Raw genomic sequence first — 22277 nt, forward strand, 5'->3', positions numbered from 1 at the left:
TAATTGTGTTAAATTGGTTTGGCTGCTTAGGGAAATGAAACTCTAGCCACACGGAGCAAGCTTTTCACTATTTAATAATTAAAAAAACCCCAACTTATACAGATGCTCTAGGTGGCCTTGTAACCACATACATTTTCCCCATCCGTATTAATCAGTGCCCATGACAGCAGAACTGTACAACACATACTAAAAAATCCAGTGCATCTAAAATTTAAATACAAGATTGTTTAACAAATAGGCTGCTTTAGGTATCTTTATTTAAAAAAAGCTGTTTTCTTCAGGTGCAGTTATATTTACAGGTAATGTCCTTTAGTTATAGATTACATTAATAATGCACTTAATTTTTAAAAATGACTTGTAAGATGAGTGGTGGTTGAACATCCAGTATCTAATCGGCAAAAATCACAAAACCACCCTCTTAAAGAAATCTGTGCTACTGTGCAATACATTTTGAAGTTAAATTATTACACTGAAACAGACCATTTAGCTGTGCAAAACTGCAGGACCGATATATACACACAGTATATACAAAATACTAATAACTTAAAATTTATGTGGAATGGATTTTCTGCTTGGTCTGAGAAAAATTTAATTGTTGGTTTCCAAGGGCTTATTAACCATTTTTCTGTGGTTTAATATTGCATTCCAAATTCTGCAGAGAAGACCACCACTATAAAGATGAAATGAAAATAGGGAATATTGAATTAGAAATAATATCCAAAACATCATGCCAATAGTAAGTGTACTCTTGAAAAAAGTTAGAGAATCTACTAAAGTGCTTTTGTGTGATCTCTTCTAGTGCTTTAAGGGAGTAGAAAATTACAGCTAGTGATAAAGGAGAGTTGGCCAAAGCAAACTAGGGATAATAATTGTAATCTATCACTTAATACATCAAACTGCTAGTTTATTAGTGCCAGAGATTAATATATTTGAGGTGGAATTATTCAGTTTTTTAAAACTAAGACTCCGTTCCCTATCAAAGGCTGTAAGTAATTTTTTGGAAATAATACACAAACTTCCTCAGCTAGTAAGGAATTCAATCCATGTGAACTTTCTGTAATGACAGCATAGAAAAGCCACCCATAATGGCTCCCAGCTCAAAGAAAGGATGACTATATAAAGAAACCTTCCCTTAACGTTAAGCCTGTAGGCTCCCAACTGTTTGGGATAAAATTAAACTTGCTCCCACTGATCCTCCATGTAAGTGTCTCATGCACCAGGGGTCTTAACACGTATATGTTTAAACATTCTTTCAAGTTTACTATAATAGCAAGAACCCTTCCTAAAGATTCGTTTTCTAATTAAGCTCTCTCAGCTTCAGTGCACAAACTCATTTTTTGATAAGGATTACTACAGCGATCCTTGACATCTTTATGTTAAGACCCATAGAATGGCAAGGAGGTACTCTAGGCAAACACATTTCTGGAGATATTCAAACATTGCCTTACCGGAGTCTAAGGTATCTCAAGTCATCCTTAGTGATATCATTAAGGACATCATTTAGTGTGTAATCCTCTTCAGCAAACTGAAAGGCAGAGTTGTTCTTAAGTTATGTTATTTCATTGAAACCACACAGGTATTAACAGATTGTTCAGTTTTGGTTTTTTTTTACCCTCTCAATTGCATCGGAGTCAGCTCCTTGGTGTCTTAACCAGTCTAGGAGCTCCTGGTCTACAGTTTGTACAGGAGCCCCTGAAGGCCTTTGAAATTCTGTAATAAATGTAAGTTAACAGATCAACAACATATAGAATTGTACAGCTGTAATTGGTATTGGCAAAAAGAGTTAGGCTCCCCTCTAGTTCCTGATGCTATGTTCGTGAACCCTGGATTTCTTCTTAAGCTATTCTAAAGCCAAAAATACAATCATGCAAAATTATTTAGCAAGTCCCAGCTAATAAGAATCTGATTCAAGCAGAGCATTTGGTAAGGAATAGGTTATGGGAAGCATTTGGAACTGTGAGTGTAGCAATCTCTAGATATGTAACCCCTCCTTACCTCCAAGCTTGAACTGTAATTGAAGCAGGTGTAACTCTTGGGTTTTCTGCTCTAGAGTTTGCCGTAAGAGACTTTGATACTCTCTCTCCTTCTCAACCAAGACTTCCAAAAGCCTATCAAACATGAGCAAAGCCAGAGATAGTAAAGTTGAGAATGGATTCACATTTATTAAATGTACCAAAGAGTAGCCTGAGTACTTTAAAAAACAAGTTAAATAACAAGGGCTATGTATACACATTGCTGAGTTAATTCCCCTTCCAAATGATTACTTTCTCCTATACAAACACAATCATCCAGGCAAAATGCAGTCTTATTCCTAACCCAGATCTGAAATCCTTTCCTATAAATACAGTAAATGTAGTAAAATAGTTTATTTTCCTTTTATTCATTAATTTATTTTGGTTTGACATCATATGGTCTGAAAACTAGGATAAAAGTGGCCTTTAACAGACATTTATCCTAACAAGTCATGTTTCATGAGCTCTTCCATGCAAAGTGTGAGTAGAAAAGGATGTCAGGTTGACAAGTGCCAAATAATTTTATCCCCATTTATACTAACATTTAGAGAAACACGAAATGGTAGAACAAATGTTAATGATGTGCAAATTCAGGGATGGGACTCCCACTATTTTAATCAGGTGGGGCTTTTTGTTAGGCTTTAGAGGGCTCCAAAATTAAAAACAAGCAAAATAAAACTTTAATAATAAAACTCAACAAGTAAGCAACAACAGTTACTTCAGTTGCAATTGCTTCAGTTTCTCTCTGGAGCGAATTAACAAGATTACAACACCTTTAAGCGTGGGCCTGCCTTTAGGAGGGGAGCTCTTCTCTTGCTAAATTAACACCAAATTAATTCCCCACCTTCGTATGGAGTCCAGCCTCAGTGTATCAATACTAAAACAGCTTCTACAAGGGCAAAAGGACTTTTGGTGAATCATGTTTGCACATCTATAAACTATTTTACTATGATATATCAAAGGTGAGTGATCATAGGTTAAGTCTTAGGAAGCCAAAGAAAGTATTTAAAGCAGTTACTCAAAAGAAGCCATTCACAAAGATGTCCTGAGACAGAAAATAATCCAGAATCTTAAACCCAAATTAAATCCCACTATTTTGCTGTTTGCAAAGGTTAATTTATGTCTACTCTGTAGGAATGCACAGCCTAAACAATCTTGTTTTCAACAGGAGAAGCTGTTAATAAACTACGTTACACTAGGAGGTCCATATTCCAAAAGTCTTTACAAGAAAAATGTAAATTAAATTTCTTGGCAATGCTTTGACAAATTGCATCTCACCCATCATGCTGAACTGAAAGGTTGCTGCTGCTTTATGCTGTTCTATGGCTTTTTTCTTTCTTTCTTAGTTCAATTGCTACTGTTGCTTTCGTGCAAAAGTGTCAAACAGGCTGAGCTGAGGAGGTGTGATGAATGTGCTGCTGAGGGTTTCCTGCTCAAGTTGTGCTGGTTGCTCAGCACAGTGAGATTTTATGGTCTTCTTTCCATAATCTTACTGAAGAAGGAAATCACCTATTTGGCCGTCTTAAAAAATTAGCAGCTGCCATCCTTTCATTGACTCAGTGCCTTCACGGACTAACATCTTCAGCTCATGAGTATGCACTCTGTTACTGCCTATGCATCACGATTTCCATTCATTGGCTACAGTGGCTTTGATGGAAAATTCTCAGAGCATCTTTAAAGTTGAAACTAACTTTTTCTGAGATTGGGGGTTTAATAATTAAGATTCTGGGTCCAAATACACTTGTCATATATAAAGGTCTTACAGCTTTCAATAGTCGTCTTAAACTTCAGAGTCGTGCCATTTAAATAGTCATTCAAAAAGGCACTGGAGAAGTGACTCTTGGTAAGTAATTTGCTTAAGCACTGCCAGATGACTAGTTTCCCACATTAATATCAATAACTCTCTACTAGCGTGGCTTCTTAAACTAGTTATAGCATCAAATGGCCTTGCTATAGAACCTCTCCTATTCACACAATGCCTTAGATTAGATATTAAATATTTGCAGAGACATATCACAAAAGGCACTTAAAACCATTGCTAAGTATTTGAGACTATGTTCTTTGTTGGGGTTTTAAAAGAAGGTCTTTGTGAGAAGGCCCATATTTATGGCTCCTGATAACAATGCATCCCTAAACTTTCCTACGAAGTCTCTTGCTGTAGACAAAATTCACCTCTATACCAAACTTGTATTTCATACAAGAGGGATATATTTAGTTTCTTTGATCAGACAATCTTGCTGGTCTTTTAATCCAAAATATTCCTTAGATGAAAGATTGGCAATTTGCAGTATATTTTCAACTTGCAATTTAAAAACCTCTATTAAATAATTTATACAAAGAACAAATCAAACTAATGCTGTATATGCATCTTTCAAAACATAGCATAACAAAAATATGGGCAGTTAAATGATAAAAGCTGTATTTCAGAGCCTGTGAAATACAAATGGAGGTTTATCATAGGGGTATCTTCTTTGACAGCTGGGAGTCTGTGCTGTTGACAAAACAGACTGTGAGGCTTTTTTAAAATTCAGTCAAGGCAAAAGCAAGTTTGTAATAACCCAACACTATAAGTATAACGTCTCTGAGAGACTGTACACATGCATTCCACTTCTGATGTGCATGCACCTCTTAGAGTGAAATCTAGTTGAATAGCAGTATCTGCTGGGGCCGAGCGTGGGCCCTGCATGCCCTCTGGCACTAAAGACATAAAGGGCAGGGTGGCTGTAACTGCATGCCAGTTCCTTCTGACTGCCAAGGTCTGTGATACAGAACACTTAGTGTTTGCCTCTTAGGTCATTTAGTCTCATTATTTCCTGGTCCCAAAGAAGAAAGGGAGATGAATTGTTGGAGGGCCAGGTTGGGGCACCATGTTCATCCATTGGGTCAAATTCAGGATAGTAACCCTAGTGGCCATAATCCCCATTCTGGATCCTCCATACCAGAGATCCACAAACTATGGGGCACAGAGGAACTTCAGGGGATGTGGTGGGGCCTGGCTCATAGAGGGATAGGGAGTGTGTGCAACCCAGCCCTCCTCTGCCCTGGCCCCTGCTTCTACCTCTTCCCCCCCGAGCCATGGCCCCAGCTCAGCCTCATGACCCAACTGCAACCACATATGGCTCTGCTCCCCAACCCTGCCACAGCCCCACCCCAGCATGTGTGCCCACTCCTGGCTGCAGCCCTGGCTCCCAACTGCAACTGGGGAAGAAGAGCTGGACAGAAGTAAGGGGGAAAGTGAGGTAAAAAGTTTGGAGACCACTGCTCAGAACTGATTCATGGCTTTTAGCTTGCAAGATATATTTCAATCTACCCAGTTCACAGGCACTACTTCAGGTTTCTTGTGGGAAAGTCTCACTACCACTACAGTGTGATTTGCTTTGGCCCCTTCACAGCCCTAAGGGTCTTCACTGACTGCCTGGCTGCACATCTGAGAAGGCAAGGAATTAAAGTCTACCTTTGACTGGCTGATTCAATTTGAATACTTTTGGTTCTCTACCACAGGGTGCCTCAGAGTTAAAGTCCACTTTCATCCCTGAGCATAGAATTCATAGGGGTAGCACCGGACTCCTTACTGGCAAAGGCCTATCTGCCCTGGGACAGATTTCTCACCATTCACAACCTTGTCAAACAGCTTCAACTTCATCTGACAACATCAGCTCAGAACTTATCTGAAACTCTCGCGTCCAGTGGCCTCATGCCACGTGACTCAGATTACCAGAGATTTTCCCTATGCTGCATGCAAGGATGATTGAGATCATTGTATCTAGCTGGCATGCTAAAGGCATGTGGGTCACAATTGCCCAGAAGGTCCTCTCATTTGATTGGTGGAAAGACCCTTTACATGTCTTCAGAAGTGTCCTGCTCCTCAACTCTCGCCAGCACACCAGTAGTGATAGTCTTGTCCACAATAGGATAGGGAATGCCTCTGCTCCCTCCAGAAGACCAATATTCACTTAAACATCCTGGAACGGAGGGCCATTTGGCTAATGTTCATAGCCTTCATCCTGACATTTCAAGGTGTTACAGTCTTATCTGGACAAAAGAGTCATTTAGGAATTCTCCTAAGTTGTTCCTAGCATTTGCTGACAATGAGATGTGGTAAACCTATCTCCACCCAAAAACTGTCAAGATGGTGGTACATTTAGATGCACTAGGACCCATTCAACCAGAACTCGGGCAGCTTCTGCAATTTCCCTGCAAGACATCCCAATCTTATAAATTTGCAGAGCAGCTATCTGGAATTCAGTTCACATTTTCACCCTGCACTAATTTCTGGTGTTCAGCCCCAGAGGTGAGACCCACTTAGGCAGAGGCATCCCGCAGTCATGATTCCAGTAGGCTAAGAGCCTCCAGGACATGACTTACTGCTTGGGAGTCACCAGAAGCGGAATCCATGTGGACAATCACTCAAAAAAGAAAGAACAGTTACTTATCCTATAAAAACTGTGAGTCTTCAGGATGTGTTGTCCACATGTATTCCATGCCCTATGTCCCAGCTACTGTATGGTCTTTGCCCCACTGGATTCAGCATTATCGAAGGAACTGGAAAGCAAGGCCTCAACAGACATTGCTACTCAAAGAGCCCAATCTCATGCACATGAGGAATGAATGCAACTAAAGTGGAATGTCCCTGGACAACACGTCTTGGGGAACCACAGTTCTTTACTGTACAGTAACCACAGTTATGATATAGCTATGATATAGCTGAAGTTAGTCCTGCTTTGAGCAGGGGGTTGGACTAGATGACCTCCTGAGGTCCCTTCCAACTCTAATATTCTATGATAAAGAACTGTTCTTTCATCAATAACAATTTTTATATCAATATTGAGTTCGCCTCCCCTTGAAGGACTTGTCTTACCTTTATGTTTGCACAGCACCTAGCCTAGTGGGCTCCACTTCTGATTATTTTTATCATGATGGTGCCCAAAGACCCCAAAGTTTAAGTAATTCAGCAAATCAGTGCATTCCTTATTTTACTGTTTAGTCCCATATTAAGCTTGTGCTGACAGAGCTGCTGCTTTTATAGTGATCATCTACTGACGGAGTCCAGATTTTTCTCATGCTCTTTTAATCAGACAAGAATTCCTGCAAGGTACTGGCCAATTGGAAATCATTGTTGGGGCCAAGCGGCTTATGTGAGTTCTACTATATACGGATGTATAAATATCTTCTGAGTGGTCTAATGCAAATTGTTTCCTCACCATTGAGGTTATATCTTGAGTTCTTAGACTAGTAGTCGTGTAATTATCTAGGATTTTCTGATGTAAAATTTAGACACCTTGTGAATGGGGAAGTCTCATTTTAGTTGCCACCACTCCACAGCAGTGGTAAGAAAACTGAAGTTCAGATTATAGTGGGAATCCTGTACTTATATTTAATATCCAGTGTTTAGCACCCTTACTTGAGAACTCTTTTATTTATAAATAAAATGAGTATCAATGCTTAGTGGAGGGGAATCCTGTACTTTTTCTATGTACTTTCTGTGAATTGCAAGATCCTAAACTGTGCTGCAGAATTTGATGGCTATTATAAAAATGCCTAGATATATCGCTGAGTACCTTCCTGAGACCGCTTGGTGAACTCCTGCAAATTCTAGTTTACTAGAGGATACTGTGGTTGGATCATATGCCTATGATAAACATTCTTTTTTGAATGTGGTGTTTGTTCTCGAAGGTTTTTCTGAAGGCCACATGAAAAAAGGCATAGCTCTACAAGAGAAATTACCTGTTTGTCTCTTGTTTAAGTTTGCCTAGCTGCAGACTAAGCTGTTGCTGCTGTGATTCATGTGACACCACAGAACTGAGTGTGCTCACTCCAGATGTGACAACTGGCTCCTCATTTCCATTTTGCTCCACTGGCTGGTAATCACCTTCCACTTCATCGGCATCTTTTTCCACTCCTTCAGTCTCTGAAGCTGGCTCAAAATGAGCTTGAAGCTCTGCACAAACCAATGAAGAAGTCAATATAGTACCACATCCCTTGCTTTTTTGGAGGCAGTGAATGTGGAAAAATAACAGGAAAGCAACACCCTTTCTGGACATCTTACAGGTGGCATATTTCCTCTTTAACTGAAAAAAGCTTCCTCAGCAGAGTAAAGTAGCACTCAGATTTTATCCTGAAGGTTCCCACATGCAGTGCATTTTCCTATGGTGTTTAATACGGCAGATACCTGTAACAGGGAGTGAAATGCAACCTTGGCAAGTATTAGCACACACAATAGCATTAGTCTCTTATATTAATTGGACCCCAGACTTTGTGACACCATTTCCAAACAGAATTAAACAACACCAGTGGCAGAATTAGTGCACTCATCTGTAGATAGGCCCAGGCTCCGAGGAAGGGTCGCGATGCTCTTGCTGGGCAGAACAAGGCCCTACAGGCCAAACTACCTGGACACAGAGGGGCAGAGCCAGGGCAGGAAAGGGAACTATAAAAGGCAGGTCTAGCAGATCAGTAAGGGGGAAGTTGCTGCCGGAGGCAGATGTGTCTTCCCACAGGCTGCGGCCTAGGCCTGACCCAGGCCCAGCAGCTGTTTGGAGCAATCACCCCACCGATCAGAGCTTCCAAAGCCCGCCCAGATTGCCAGGCCCGAGTGACTGGAGAGGGCTGCTGAGCCCTAGTAGCTGGGAGGAGACCCCCCGAGACTACCGGGTGGGGAAAAAAACCCTGAGGCTGGCCCTGACCTGAAGGAGCTGCCCGACGTCAGGGACCCCCTAGCACTGATAACCTTGTGGACCAGAGGAACCCCTGGGACCTGGAGGAGCTGCCCTCTGCTGGCGACCCCGGGGAGTTTCCGGACTTGCCACCATTCGACAGTGAGGGACTCACGGGACGCCCGGTTGCCGACAGCCCCAGCAACCCGGAGGGAGACGAGTGGAGACGGGTATCCGGGGAAAGGGTGGGAGGAAGCAGTCCAGGAACAGCCAACTAGAGAGTGGCTGAGTTAGGGGCTAAGCCGGATCCCCGCTGACCCAGTGGCAAACTGCTTTGGCACTATAGGGCCCTCGGCTGGGATGCAGAGTAGTCAGGTGGGCCTGCGTCCCCCTCCCCCCTTCCCTAACCACCCTGGGAGTGCCTGACATCCTCTGAGCTTGTCTTGCAGAGGATATCGAGCTCTGCTAGCCCTGCCTGCCTGCAAGGCTGGGGGCTCAAGACTATTTTGCCTGCCCCGCCCTGCCGGAGGGCCAGGGGCACCAGACCACTTGCTAGACCCGCCTGTGGGAAGGCCGGGGGCAATAGACTGCTTGACCACCCCGCCTGTAGGAAGGCCAGGGCTACGGTCCCCTTATCAGCCCTGCCCTACAGGAGGACCGGAGGACTACAGACTGGGAAGGAAGCCCACCCCGCTGGGGGCCGGGGCTAAAGACTTGTAACCGGCATCACTTATTCCCCTAGAGGAAGGCGCTATGGCCTTCCTTGGAGCCTGGGCCTGAGGAAGGGTTGCGACGCCCTGGCCAGACCATGCCACGGCTTACAGTCCCTCTTTCTATGGACTTCACAATCTTATTTGTCTGTAAAATGGCAGGTGCACTGGCGATGTAGCAGAAGTAATAAATAGTGTGGACAGGCAGTAGATACTCAAGATTCTATTTATATAATGGGAAAATGGAGTTGCTTGTAGAGGAAGGAGAATTCCAGAAAAGTCTGGTTACTTACTTTGTGCAGTAACTGGAGTTCTTCAAGATGTGGTGTTCCTCTGTATGTTCCACTTGAGCTGCATATGCTCCTGAGACCAAAAGATTTTTCACTAGCAGTGTTCAATGGTTCATGCCTGCACTCTTCTCTTTCTCCTGTTCTAAACCCAGGGTACATGGGGTGATGTGGACTGACTGCCTCTACCACAAATAACCTTAGGATAAGGATCTGAAGCAGAGGGGAAGAAGGGTGGGTAATGGAATACACATAGGAACACATCTCAAAGAACTCCAGTTACTGTACAAGGTAAGTAACCAGACTTTCTTCTCTGAACAATGGTCCCCATGTGTGTTCCATTTGAGGTGACATGTAAGCAATACTCATTGAGGAGGAGGGTGAGAGGAATCCTGCTGTACCACAGACCGAAGGATACGTGTTCTGTAGAAGCTTGTATCAGGGCAAAATGTCTCACAAAGGTATGCACAGAGCCCCACGCTGCTGCTATGCAGATTGCTAGGAGAGGGACATCTCTAAATGAAGTTACTGGTGTACACTGGGCTCTGGTCAGGTGTGCTCTCACACCTTGTGGGGGAGGGTTGCTGTCAACTCAGGGCAATACAGAATGCAGCCCAGAATCCATTTAGGAAGTTTCTGTGAGGAGATTGCTTCCCCTCCTCATATGTTTGGCAAAGGAGATAAATAGTTTAGGAGATTTCCTGAAAGACGTCATCCACTGCAGATAAAAAGTCAAGGCTCAACGGACACCCCAAGAGTGGAGCTTCCTGTGCTCTCTGGTGGCATGGGGCTTTGGGTAGAAGACAGGTAAGTGGATGACCTGATTCAGATGGAATTATTAGTTTACTTTTGGATTGCATTTAGAGTGTAATCTCAGGGAAATGTTATCCTTTATGGAAGGACATATAAGGTGGGTCCAGCGCAAGGGACCCCACCTCACCTACTCTTCTGGCTGAGGTGAACAACCAGAAAGGCAATCTTCATAGGTAGATGAGGGCAGGAAGATGAGGCTAAAGGTTTGAAGGGAGAATTTGTTAATGCTGACAGGACTAGACTAAAGTCCCATGACAGGGTAGATTTCAGCACTGGAGGAAAGGTTCTGACAAGTCACTTCAGAAATCTTATTACAGTCAGATGGGTGAAGTCTGAATGCTTGTCCATTGGAGGGTGAAAGGCGCTAACAGGCACCAAGTGCACTTGCAAGGAGCTGAGAGAACCTTTACGTTTTCAGAGCAAGGAGGTAGGTCATCATAGTAGGGTCTTGGAACTGATGCCATAAGGAGAATCTCTTTCATCTTGCTGCTTAGCATTTTCTGTTATTGCCGAGGATGGACTGTACAGTCTCCAGTCATGATCCCTCTAAGTTCATCGTCCATCCAAATACCAGAGAAGGCAATGTCACTCTTGAGGGTACTTAATGGTTCATCCGTTTTCTCAATGGATAGGTTATTTCCCTCGAAGGGTAGATCCTCCATGGTTGATTGGGCTTCTTTGGGGAAATCTGGAGGATTGGAGTCACAAAGCCCATCTCATGATTAGAGATGGTGCCATCGAGTGGGAGGCTGTATCTGCTGCACCTGCCAAAGCTTGGAGGGCAGAGCTGGTTAGCAACTTACCTTCTCTGATGATTGCTTAGAATTGATGTCTGTGTTCTTGAGGCAACCATTAACAAATTTAGAGAATGGATTATAATTAATAAACTCATAATAAACTCATGCTTTGCCATTGAAGCCTGGTAGTTTGCCAAGCAGAACTGTAAACTTGTCGAAGTGAAGTTTTTTTCCAAAAGAAGTTTAGACATTTAGCCTCCTTATTTGGGGGTGTAGATCTGGGTTGATGTTGCTTGTTCCTTTCAGTGACAGGCTGCACCACTAAAAGTTTGGAGCGAGAACACATATTCTGCTCCTTTAGATGTTATAAAATATTTCTTCTTTGTTCTTTTCAGAGTAGGCACAGAGGTGGCTGGAATATGCCAGACCATCTTGGCTGGTCATAAGATAGCCTCATTGATTGGCAATACCACCTTACGAAGATCTGCACTTTAAAAGATATCCAGTAATTTATGAAGGGGTAATCTATGTTTCTTCCAGAGGGATCTGGAGACTGAGCAGTTCTCATTAGGAGGTCCTGAAATTGTCTATAGCCATCAGGTGGTGAGGCAGGTGGGATTACCTCATCTAGTGAGAACAGTGATCACCCTGGGGGCTAGCGGCTCTGCCTTATGGGTTGTTTCTCTTCCTCAGAGTGTTACTGAGAGGGTTAGGGTTCTTCCCTATCCTGGGATACATGCCTCAACTTGCATTCTGTCTGTATTCCCGATGTCTCATATATAGACCCCTGGGACCTCAATAAAGCCACAGAAAGAGATCATAGGGATAATGGGGTAGTCTCCAGGGAGAAGGGTACCACTGGTCCCAAGCCAGGTCCCATGGGAGTGAGAAGGTGCCCATGAGATCTTAAGAGCCTCTGTCAGAGCCGACTTCCTGTCTTGATAAGACTGGTAAGCTCTCCCAACCAATTCCACACTTGTTGGAGGAGCACATGGCCTTCTGCATCAATGGGCAGGGCTGTTCATACTGGTGATGGTCTTACTATGCTTCCACTGGTAGATGGTACCAGTAAGTGACAAAACAATGGTGTGAGGACAGTATCAGTGATTCTGGGTCTGCACAGGCTCTAAGATCCTGCAGGATAGTGTATCTGACCATTGCTGCTGATGGACTTCAGTTTCTTGGTGGCACTGGTGGTGCCAGTTTTGCACAGACAGTAGTTCTCCAAACCAGTGAGTCCCTCTCGATGCAAGTCAACACCGGTGAAGGACTCATCATCCACTCACTCCTTTCACGCATTGGTTCACGGGACAGTCTCGCTCCTTCAGTGGTTAATGGTCTTGGGGTACTTTTGCCTCTTAGGCCACAGAACTGATACTGTGCTCTTTATGAGATCCTGACACACCAGTATTGGGGTGCAGAGTCTCATCCGACACAGAATGCATTGGGGCAAAAGTCCTCTCCTTAGATGAGGACTTAGAGGGGGATTTCTCACATATGTCCTTGTGAGAGTGTTTACTCCTACCCTTCTCACGTCTGCCCAGTTTGCTAGAGTCCTTGATTCTGCTTCCAGTGTGGACAGAACCAGGTTCAAAGATTTCTTCTCAGTACATGGGGGCTGACAGGCAGGGTCGGACTGTAGCCTCCTTGAGTGATCCATCTGCAATGTTTGAAGTCAGAACTCAGGATTGGTGGGTTAAGTGAGGGAAGGACCGACATATTACACTTGGACGTGATGTGAGCTTCCCTGAGACAATACAGCCAAGTGTTGTGGTTGTCACTAACCAGGAAGGCCAGGGGGCAGACCATGGAGATCTTGAATCCTAGGGTCTTGGGCATGCTAGGAACCGCCTATATGGGCATGGGGAGTACAAAGGTACCTGCAAATTATAGCTCCTAAAACTAACCCTAGCATAAATGCATATAAGAACAAGTCATTTACAACTATTTACATTAAAACAAAGAACACTAGCTAAAGCTCTGGAAGTTGGAAGAGTCCTGTCTCAGACCACAGATAAAAAGGAACGAGAGAGAGCAGTCCGTCCACACTGTTCCTTATACTGTCAGTTGGGGGCACCAGGAGAAGAAGGCCACAGGCACGGACCAAAGGATACTAATAATGAAAAGTCTGCCGGTCTCAGGGTTCTGGACCACATGTGCACCTCAGATGGAATACACACAGAGACCATCAAACTAAGAACTCCCTCCTCAGTGTAAGGGTAAGTTATGGCCTAATTCCAAAAGCCTTTATAATTAGGTTTCCCCAGTTATAAACTACCAAATACAAATGAGTAAATCCATTTCACTCTGTGCAGCCTAGCTCACTGGTCATTTGAAAAATTGTTGTCCCTGTCCACCACCCCATCCCTCCAGCTGAAGAGAAATCAGTCAAGACCCTGTTTTCCCCCTACTGAAAAGCTTCAAAAATGAGATGACTCAATCAGCTGGTACAAAAGTAAAAACATGTAAGATGCATTTTGGAAGTGTTTCATTTGGAAAGTACTACTGATTTGTTTTGATTTACCTGGAATAAGAATAGTGACTGCTGCTTGGACAGCCCGGCGAATTATGTTATCCATTGCAAACATCCAATGAGGCCTAATTAAATGATTCCTTAATACTTTGTTCACCTACAAATATAGAAATAAGCAAAAGCATCAGCAAAGGACCTAGACACCATAGACAAAAGATTCAGATAAAGTGCTGTAAATTGATGGGAATCTGATTTGTACAAGTCAACACAACCCTTTCCTATTTAGACCAAAATTATTAGATGCTGAGTTCAGACTTCACCAGCTCGTGGACGACAACTTTCAAATTTCCCAGCTGGTAATAAAACACAGTGCTCTCAGCAGCCACTACGATGTCTCAGCATTTGTAGCCATACTAAATGAAATTAAAATTATGCAAGACTAAGACTATGCTCCAATTTTGTAACTAAACTGAGAAATGGACTGGAGGAGTTCACAGATGAAGGGAGACTGACAAAAACCTTATTTAGCCCTGACAGAAAAGGATTAAGATGAGATGTGACAAGACAAGAACTAGGGCACAAAGGGAATATACTGAATGCATAAGAAGAATTCGAGGAATAATTATTTTTACAATTGGTGAATGGGCTTCCAGTGGAGAGGGTGGAGCCAAGTAGTCATGTATTTAAATAAAAAAGATAATGACATGGAATGTATTAGCCAAAGGCTCCTCTGTCTAGGGCTTAGGAGTAGCCAACCAATGGGTCCCTAGGAAGTAGTTCACTGATAACAGGCACAATGTGACTGCTTTCACCGCAGTGCAGCTCCAGCCCCCATTGAAGGCTGTGGAAGTTCTGCACATGGAGGTGCTGAAGGATCCAGCCCTGAGGTGTTTTTCCCCCCAGACTGGCAAAAATCTAAACCTTTTGATATTTTGTAAAAACAAACCAAAGCAAAAACCTATAAAAACAGGACAGTAAGGGGCAGAGGGATGTATGGGAGTGGTCTCTGGGGCAGGAGAGATTGCGGAGGGAAAGTGATACTCTCAGGATTTGACATCTTGGCTCAAGTCCTTACAAAAGACCCTGTAAGAGTTGTCAGGTTCATTCTTGAACCACATGATTATCATGGGACAAGACAACGTACGAGATGGGACTCGAGGGAGACATGGGAGTACAGTAGAACCTCGTTTATCCGACCCTCCATCATCCAGCTCTCTGCGTTAACCAACCACCCAGCACACACAGGCCCAGAAGCGGCTGATCTCTCCTGTGGCCACTAGATGGAACTGCTGCCTCACACTTTCCCATTCCCCAGATTAGCTGCATTTTTGATGATCCGATCCGGCCCTGTCCCAATTAGATCGGATGAACGGGGTTCTGCTGTATAAGTGGGGATGGGGCAACAAGTAGAGAGGGGGGATGTATAGGGTCCTAGCAGGGGTCACTGGGGATGAGGCTGCTGAGATAAGGCTTGTGTGCAAGGATCCTGGGATGACCCGCACTGTCTCTATGTCAAGACATAATGTTGAGGGAGCCCTTCAAGCATCAGTGGCCTTGGCTCACTCATGCACCAGGTAGCAGTACTTGGGGAGTCCAAGTATTTCTGCACTGAGATTTGCATGCATCTAGGGCTCTGCATAATGCTCAGTATGCCAGGAAGCAGTGGTTGCTGCACCAAGACAAACTATTTAGCACTGATGGCTCAGCACAGATGCACTAGGCTGCCTCCTCACCCCAGGTTGTCCATACAGCTGTGTTCCCCACTACCCAGATCTCCTCCAAACAGACCCTTTTCCTGAGCCTCCAACAACATCGGCCACGCATCCCTTCTCAATTCTCAGCTCGCCACATCCCCATTCACCTCTCTCGCTTACACAACATCCCCCACCAGTTCCTCTGACACATCACGCAGCAGGCCCAAGAGGAACTATAGAAGTGAATGGCTGTGCAGAGGGGACCATTAGGAATGAGCAGGGATTGGGAACAGAGGAAGCAGAGGGAAATAGCAGTGTTTCAGCCAGAAAGGGCCTTAGAGTAGAAAGGGGAGTACAGGGATTTGGTTTATCCGAGTGGAATGCCTCTCCCCTCTGCTTCTAGATTCTGCTGTCAAATAGAGGACTTACTGCATCCTGAAATCCAAACAGCACCAGGTGAATCTGATTGATGGAAGTGCTGTCAAAGTCCAAATCCATTTTCAGCTTGGATATAGTGGATGCCATCACTCTCTGTTCGGGAGAGCGTATGAAGTCCCTTAAAATCCCAATTATCTGCTTGATGTGGGTGACTGAAAGTTGTAGTTCTTCAGAACTCTGGAGAAAAGGTATTCAGTGCATTATGACAAGATTCACACAAGGAAACAATAAATTCTCTGCACCTAAGAACCTAATGGTTTAGCAGTGCTAAGATTACAGGGTTACAGTTTATATTTGCTGCTGAGGTTTCTCACATAACCACATACAAATGACAGAACTAATCACCCATCTGCAAGCCCTACTAAACTTGTATTGTATTCTCTGCCCTTGTCAAACCTTAAGAATCAGATTTACTGAAACTTTAGTATTTACTTTGGGAAAACAAAACCAAGGGTTGTTGTAATGACTGTCTGTTAAGTTTAGTTAACGAAATGAAAAGGGAGAGGATACTTAATTGTTTAGTCAGTGCCCTTTATATTTGCTTCTCTGTATGTAAATACAGAGGATGGCAACACACATGAATTTCCAGTCACAATGTGGGGTCTCTCACTTTATCATGTTAGTAGACATGTAACCGGTGTAGAATTTACAATTAGTGACTTTTTGTGACAAATTAAAGACCTAGTAAGTCTATTAAATACAGAAAGAATTTGTCCTAGCTAGGGATGTAAAAGGTTAATCGTTTAAACGGTAATCAGCTGTTTAAACAGCTGGTTCCAGTTTAAACTGGGGGGTGGAGGGGAGCAGCAGCTGGGCAGCTCTCGCTGGTGGGGAAGCACAGAGCCCAGTGCGAGGGGTAGCCGCAGCTGGGCTTGGCTCCTGGTGAGTGGTGGGGAGTCCAGTGCAGGGGGAAGGCAGGGGGGAGGTGAGCCGCAGCCATAGCTGGGCTTGGATCGGTTTGGTTCCCCGCGAGTGAGATCTACCCAGCGTGCTCCCCCCCCAGCATTTAAACGTTTAAACAGTCTATTTTTAGAACATTTAAATGGATTTTAAATTAAACTAATTTCTACATCCCTAGTCCTAACTCATAGCATGAAAATCACTGTGTCAGAAGCAGTCACCAGCACTGATTATTTTAAACACTAAGATATATTTTTGCTTTGTTTCAATTCCAATAGTAAGTCTATGTAATTCTACCAATTCACAGTAACTGCACCAGAGGCAGCTTTCTGCCACACCTGCAGTCAATATTGTACTGCATCATTAAGTTAGCTGTTAAGGCAGGATGCAGATAATGAACTAAATTCAGCCACAGTGAAATGGAGTTCCACCTGCTCCATCAGTTTCACTAGGACTGAACTTGGTTCAACGTGTCTGACCAAATCATTGTTCTCATGTCAACTATAGTGTAGACTAGGCCTACTGTATTCATTTTTTAGAAAGGAGATAGTTCACTGACATGACACTACTCAGCATTTTACCTGGACTCACTCTGTCCTTCTCTAAGGGAATTTAGATTGTTTTGTATCAGAGAAAATGTAGGTGAATAAGCAACCAGCTTTGACCAGTGAAATGAAGACAGTAATTTTCAACGACGTGATACACTTTCAGGTCCAATAAGAAAGCAGAAATTTAAACCAATTCATTCACCACCATTGCTGGGTGAGGGGAGGAGGAGGGAGAGGTTTATACAAGACAAAAATACATAAGAAACAGACAGACAGACAAACAAACATTTTCATACATATCTGATTAGGATAATTTTATTTCTGTTCACCTGCTTGTAGATTATTTGCATTGACACAGAATATAAAAAGTATGTATGTAAAGAACCCACCTAACCACATGCTGATTATGTGAAGAGATCTTCAACACATTCTGAGGATTTTTATCAAAAATCAACTTGAAAACAACAAAAAGAAGCCCTCAAAATGTCTATACATTTTTTTTTAAATCAAAATTGGTTTGGTTTCTCAACCAGCTCTAATTAATTTTACACTCATGCAACCATTCAAGCTGTCATATTACTGGAGATTTTCCCCACTAAAGGAAAATCCTGCCTCTGTCTCTGTAAGTGTGGAGGTCCTCAAACAAAACAGCACTGTTACAGTTCTCCTGGAAGTCTATTTGACTCTGCTCTTTGTTATGTAAGCCAGGCTAATGGGCAGAGAATGGGTGGACGTGAAGGGAAAGCTACGTCTACACCTATTGTTCTCCACTGAGCAGGAGCACAGGAACTACAGCAGAACATAGTGACTTCACACTCATGAGGGGTATGTCTGCAGTTAAAAACCTACAGCAGACCCGTGTCAGCTGACTCAGGCTCATGGGGTTGTTAAACTGCAGTTGGACGTTTAGGGTTGCCTGCAGTCTGATTTCTGGGACTCTCCCCTTCGCAGGGTCCTAGAGCCCGGGCTCCAGCCAGAGACTGAATGTCTACACCACAATTAAACAGTCTGTTAGCCCAAGCCAGCTGGCACAGACAGCTGTGGGTTTTTATTTGCAGTGTAGACATACTCACTGTGGCCTGAGGAAAGGATTCTCTCCTTCCAACACCTGCAGAGATCACTAGCTCACATAGCCCAGCAACTCAGGAAGGTTTGTCTCTTAGAGAAAGGCATTTGTACCTCTGGTTGTTCAAGTGCTTCCCTATTGCTTGGTTAGCTTGGTTTGTATGTGGATGATACAGAAGATGGTGCTGTTCCCTTTGGTAGACCACTGAACCAATGCTCCAGTATAATCTTAGTGAGCACTTCATATGTCTGAGAAGTGTAAATATGGTAAAGTCTTAATTGCCAGTTTCTAGTTTGGATAATTATATTCCGCCCACCTAAGTTCCTCTTGTGTTTAAATGGATAAAGTATTTGTCATGGAAATCACTTCTGACACCATGTCATGTACTCCTTATACACAATAGGTTGCAGATTGCTATTAGCAGGTCAGGGTCCTGTACCAGATATGGACTGGCTACAGAGCGTCCATCAAAGACAGAGGTACAAGAAACCTGTTCTCTATAAGATCCTTAAATGCACTGCTAGCTATACCTGCTATACACTCAGGTAAGGTATGTTACATATACAGTTCCATTACAGAAACCTCTTCCAGCAAGAGAGACAGTAAAGAAACAGAAAGTTAGAAAATCAAATGTGAATACCAGTCAGTGACCATCAAAAAGAGGTACAGTATAAACCTGGAACATGGAAGGGTAAGTTGCTATGAATGGTAAAATCTACAAGTACCCTCTCTCATCTGTCAGAAAAAGAGGAATGCTACATACCACTGGATTTTTAATTTTCCTTATTAAATCAGCGTTAAAATGATATTACCTGTGTGACACACTCCTGTAAGTTTGAAGCAACTTTATTTTGTTCCTCTTTAAGAATTTTATAGAGAATTGCCCGGCGTTCACTATCTTTCCTTAGCAGGAAGAGACCAGAATCTCTATCTTCAAGGGAAGGAGAAGCACTCCGATCCTCTAAGGCAGAATTCTCATCAGGAACACTGGTTCAGAGACAAGATGTAGAAGACATAGCTAAGCATTAGAAATAACAAAACACTGTCAGGAGTGGGAAGGGATATTTACATAGATGAATAAATAATAATTAGCACTAATCTCATTTTATTTCACCGTCCCTGCAATTTTCATTTCACAATCATTATTAAAGACTGTTCAGATGCTCAGCTGGTCTAATTCATCTACATCTACTGAAGCCAACTGAACTGCACCAGTTTATCTCAGCTTAGTCTGAGCCTGTATACTGCACCACCAACAAGAGGTGAAAATAAAACAGATTGAGCATAATAATGAATTTCATTCTGACCACATGTTGTAACAAATGTATCTGAATATGTCATGTTTCATGTTCTTCTCTGATCAGGAAACTATTTTCTTCCCAGGTTTCTTCATGTGTATTTAAATAGAGGGAACACTTGCAGTTACCGTTCAAGGGCCTGAACCAAATCCTGCTGAAATCAACAGAAGGACTGCCATGGAATCCAATGGGCTATGCAGCCCCCGGATGCCCATTGCTTTATCTGCTGTTATAAACCTACATAACACCTGGAAACATTTGGGGGAAATCCCCATGAATCAGTTAAAATATAATCAATATTTAAATCAACTGACATTTTGATTAAGCAACAGATTTATTTATTGAACACATCTGGTTATGTATTAGTTACATGCATAAATTGCCTTGGATAAAACTCGATGTGACTCTAATCTGCATAAACTTTACAGAGGCCATGCCAGAAGCAATTAGATGGCTTTACCTTAATAAGTGGGAAACCGGCTGCTTTATTGGGATCTCTGAAACAGATCGCTTTGTCTTTTCAAAGAACATGTCATGTTGCACATCAGAATCTGGAGAAACAGAGCCATGTTCACTGCTGCTACTGCCAGCCTGATCCCCATGGAGTGGCAGTGGGAGGGATGCACTGCGATTATAATCTAACAAGTGAGAGCAAACAAGCAAACCACACCTGCCATTAAATAAAGCATATCACACAACTATGAGAAAGGGTAGTACTTTTAAAACCAAAGAACTCAAACACACTGAATGACATAAAGCCCTCATTTGGCAAGGTACTTAAAATAGGTAATTCTGTTTGGTTGGTCACTGAGAATATAATGACTCAACAATTTTTAGCATATTATTTTCCTCCTATGATATAACTAACACCAGGTGCATCCAATTACCCTTGACAAGGCCAAGACTATGGAACCACGTTTTGATCTCTCTCTGGCCTCCTAGCTCTCTGCCTCTCTTGCATCCCACCTTCTGTTTTCTCCTTCAGGACAAGCCAAGAAGCCTCCTACATTTCCTCCCATTTTATCGAGAAGTGAGAAAAAAATAAATGAAGTTGAGTGCCCACTATTGCCCTACATGCCTATTAGCTAGAATATGATGCAGGAGGGGTTTTGTAGGCTGGGAGTACATATTTAGGCTGGGCGACTAAAAGACCATGCAAGTTTCTGAGTGTTTGTCTCCTCCATCGCTGGAAGGTAAGGTTGGGTGTCAAATTCTGGCATGATTCATGGGACTCAGTTCAGTTTTGTTCAACATCTTTATTAATGATCTGGAGGATGGGGTAGATTGCACCCTCAGCAAGTTTGCGGACGACACTAAGCTGGGGGGAGTGGTAGATACCCTGCAAGGTAGGGATAGGATACAGAGTGACCTAAACAAACTGGAGGATTGGGCCAAAAGAAATCTAATGAGGTTCAACAAAGATAAATGCAGAGTCCTCCACTTAGGAAGGAAGAATCCCATGCACAGCTATAGACTAGGGACCAACGAACTGGGCAGCAGCTCTGCAGAAAGGAACCTGGGGGTAATGGTGGATAAAAAGCTGGATATGAGTCAGCAGTGTGCCCTGGTTGTCAAGAAGGCTAATGGCATATTGGGCTGCATTAGGAGGGGCATTGCCAGCAGGTCACGGGAAGTGATTATTCCCCTCTATTCGGCATTGGTGAGGCCGCATTTAGAATATTGTGTCCAGTTTTGGGCCCCCCACTACAAAAAGGATGTGGACAAGTTGGAGAGAGTGCAGCGGAGGGCAACAAAAATGATTAGGGGACTGGAGCACAGGACTTATGAGGAGAGGCTGAGGGAACTGGGCTTGTTTAGTCTGCAAAAGAGAAGAGTGAGGGGGGATTTGATAGCGGCCTTTAACTACCTGAAAGGGGGTTCCAGGGAGGATGGGGCTAGGCTGTTCTCAGTGGTGGCAGATGACAGAACAAGGAGCAACGGTCTCAAGTTGCAGGGCAGGAGGTCTAGGTTGGACATTAGGAAAAATTTTTTTACTAGGAGGGTGGTGAAGCACTGGAATAGGTTACCTAGGGAAGTGGTGGAATCTCCATCCTTAGAGGTTTTTAAGCTGAGGCTTGACAAAGCCCTGGTTGGGATGATATAGCTGAGGTTAGTCCTGCTTTGAGCAGGGGGTTGGACTAGATGACCTCCTGAGGTCCCTTCCAACTCTAATATTCTATGATTCTATTTTCAAATAGCTATGAGTTTAAATTGCCAGCAGAATAAAACAACGTGTCAACTTGTGACTCTTCACAATCCTGTATTTACTGGGTAGGCCAATTCTACTTGCCACATCAGGAAGTTGCCTGTGGTCATATTAGAAAGAGCTAGGGCCACCCAATAATGGTCAGATGAGGAGATGCCACCAGCAGCGGAAGGAAAGGAATCAAGGTTGCTTAGCATGGAACAGTTCCTAGTTTGGGAGGAAGGCCCCTGCAGACCTTTCCTGGCCTAAGGCGGGTGGGAGGATAAGAACAAGAAAGTTGAGGAAGCAGAGAACTTTTCCAGTTTGCATTCTGTTGTATTTTTATGGGTAGTTTTCTTAGCTACTAATGGGGCTCTTCAGCAGGTCAAAGTTCAGAGTCACTATTCATCCTGCTAACAAAGTGGCCTGATTTTCAGCAGAAGCAACAGCAGTAACTAAAAAA

The 22277-nt window shown here is 43.3% G+C and overlaps 1 protein-coding gene across 3 annotated transcripts in view; it reads right to left on the reverse strand.

Annotated features, from left to right (window-relative positions):
• Positions 1–17: 17 nt before the first annotated feature.
• MAP3K15 (mitogen-activated protein kinase kinase kinase 15) overlaps positions 18–22277 on the reverse strand; it is a 169596-nt gene continuing 147336 nt past the window's right edge. For 2 of the 3 annotated variants that reach the window (XM_067544996.1, XM_067544997.1), the window contains 9 exons: positions 20090–20267; positions 19144–19318; positions 15809–15994; positions 13737–13842; positions 7737–7950; positions 1996–2108; positions 1613–1710; positions 1449–1525; positions 18–670 (listed from right to left, as the gene is read on the reverse strand). In XM_067544996.1, the coding sequence (XP_067401097.1) occupies positions 589–670; positions 1449–1525; positions 1613–1710; positions 1996–2108; positions 7737–7950; positions 13737–13842; positions 15809–15994; positions 19144–19318; positions 20090–20267 (1229 nt within the window). In that variant the 3' untranslated portion in view covers positions 18–588. Of the gene's footprint in view, positions 671–1448; positions 1526–1612; positions 1711–1995; positions 2109–2687; positions 4504–7736; positions 7951–13736; positions 13843–15808; positions 15995–19143; positions 19319–20089; positions 20268–22277 lie in introns of those variants that run through there. The other variant, XM_067544998.1, reaches the window with a different exon arrangement.

This window comes from Emydura macquarii, unplaced genomic scaffold (genome assembly GCF_026122565.2).
Source record: "Emydura macquarii macquarii isolate MOO-44397 ecotype Brisbane River unplaced genomic scaffold, CSIRO-AGI_Emac_v2 contig_1043, whole genome shotgun sequence".
NCBI classification, from domain to species: domain Eukaryota; kingdom Metazoa; phylum Chordata; order Testudines; family Chelidae; genus Emydura; species Emydura macquarii.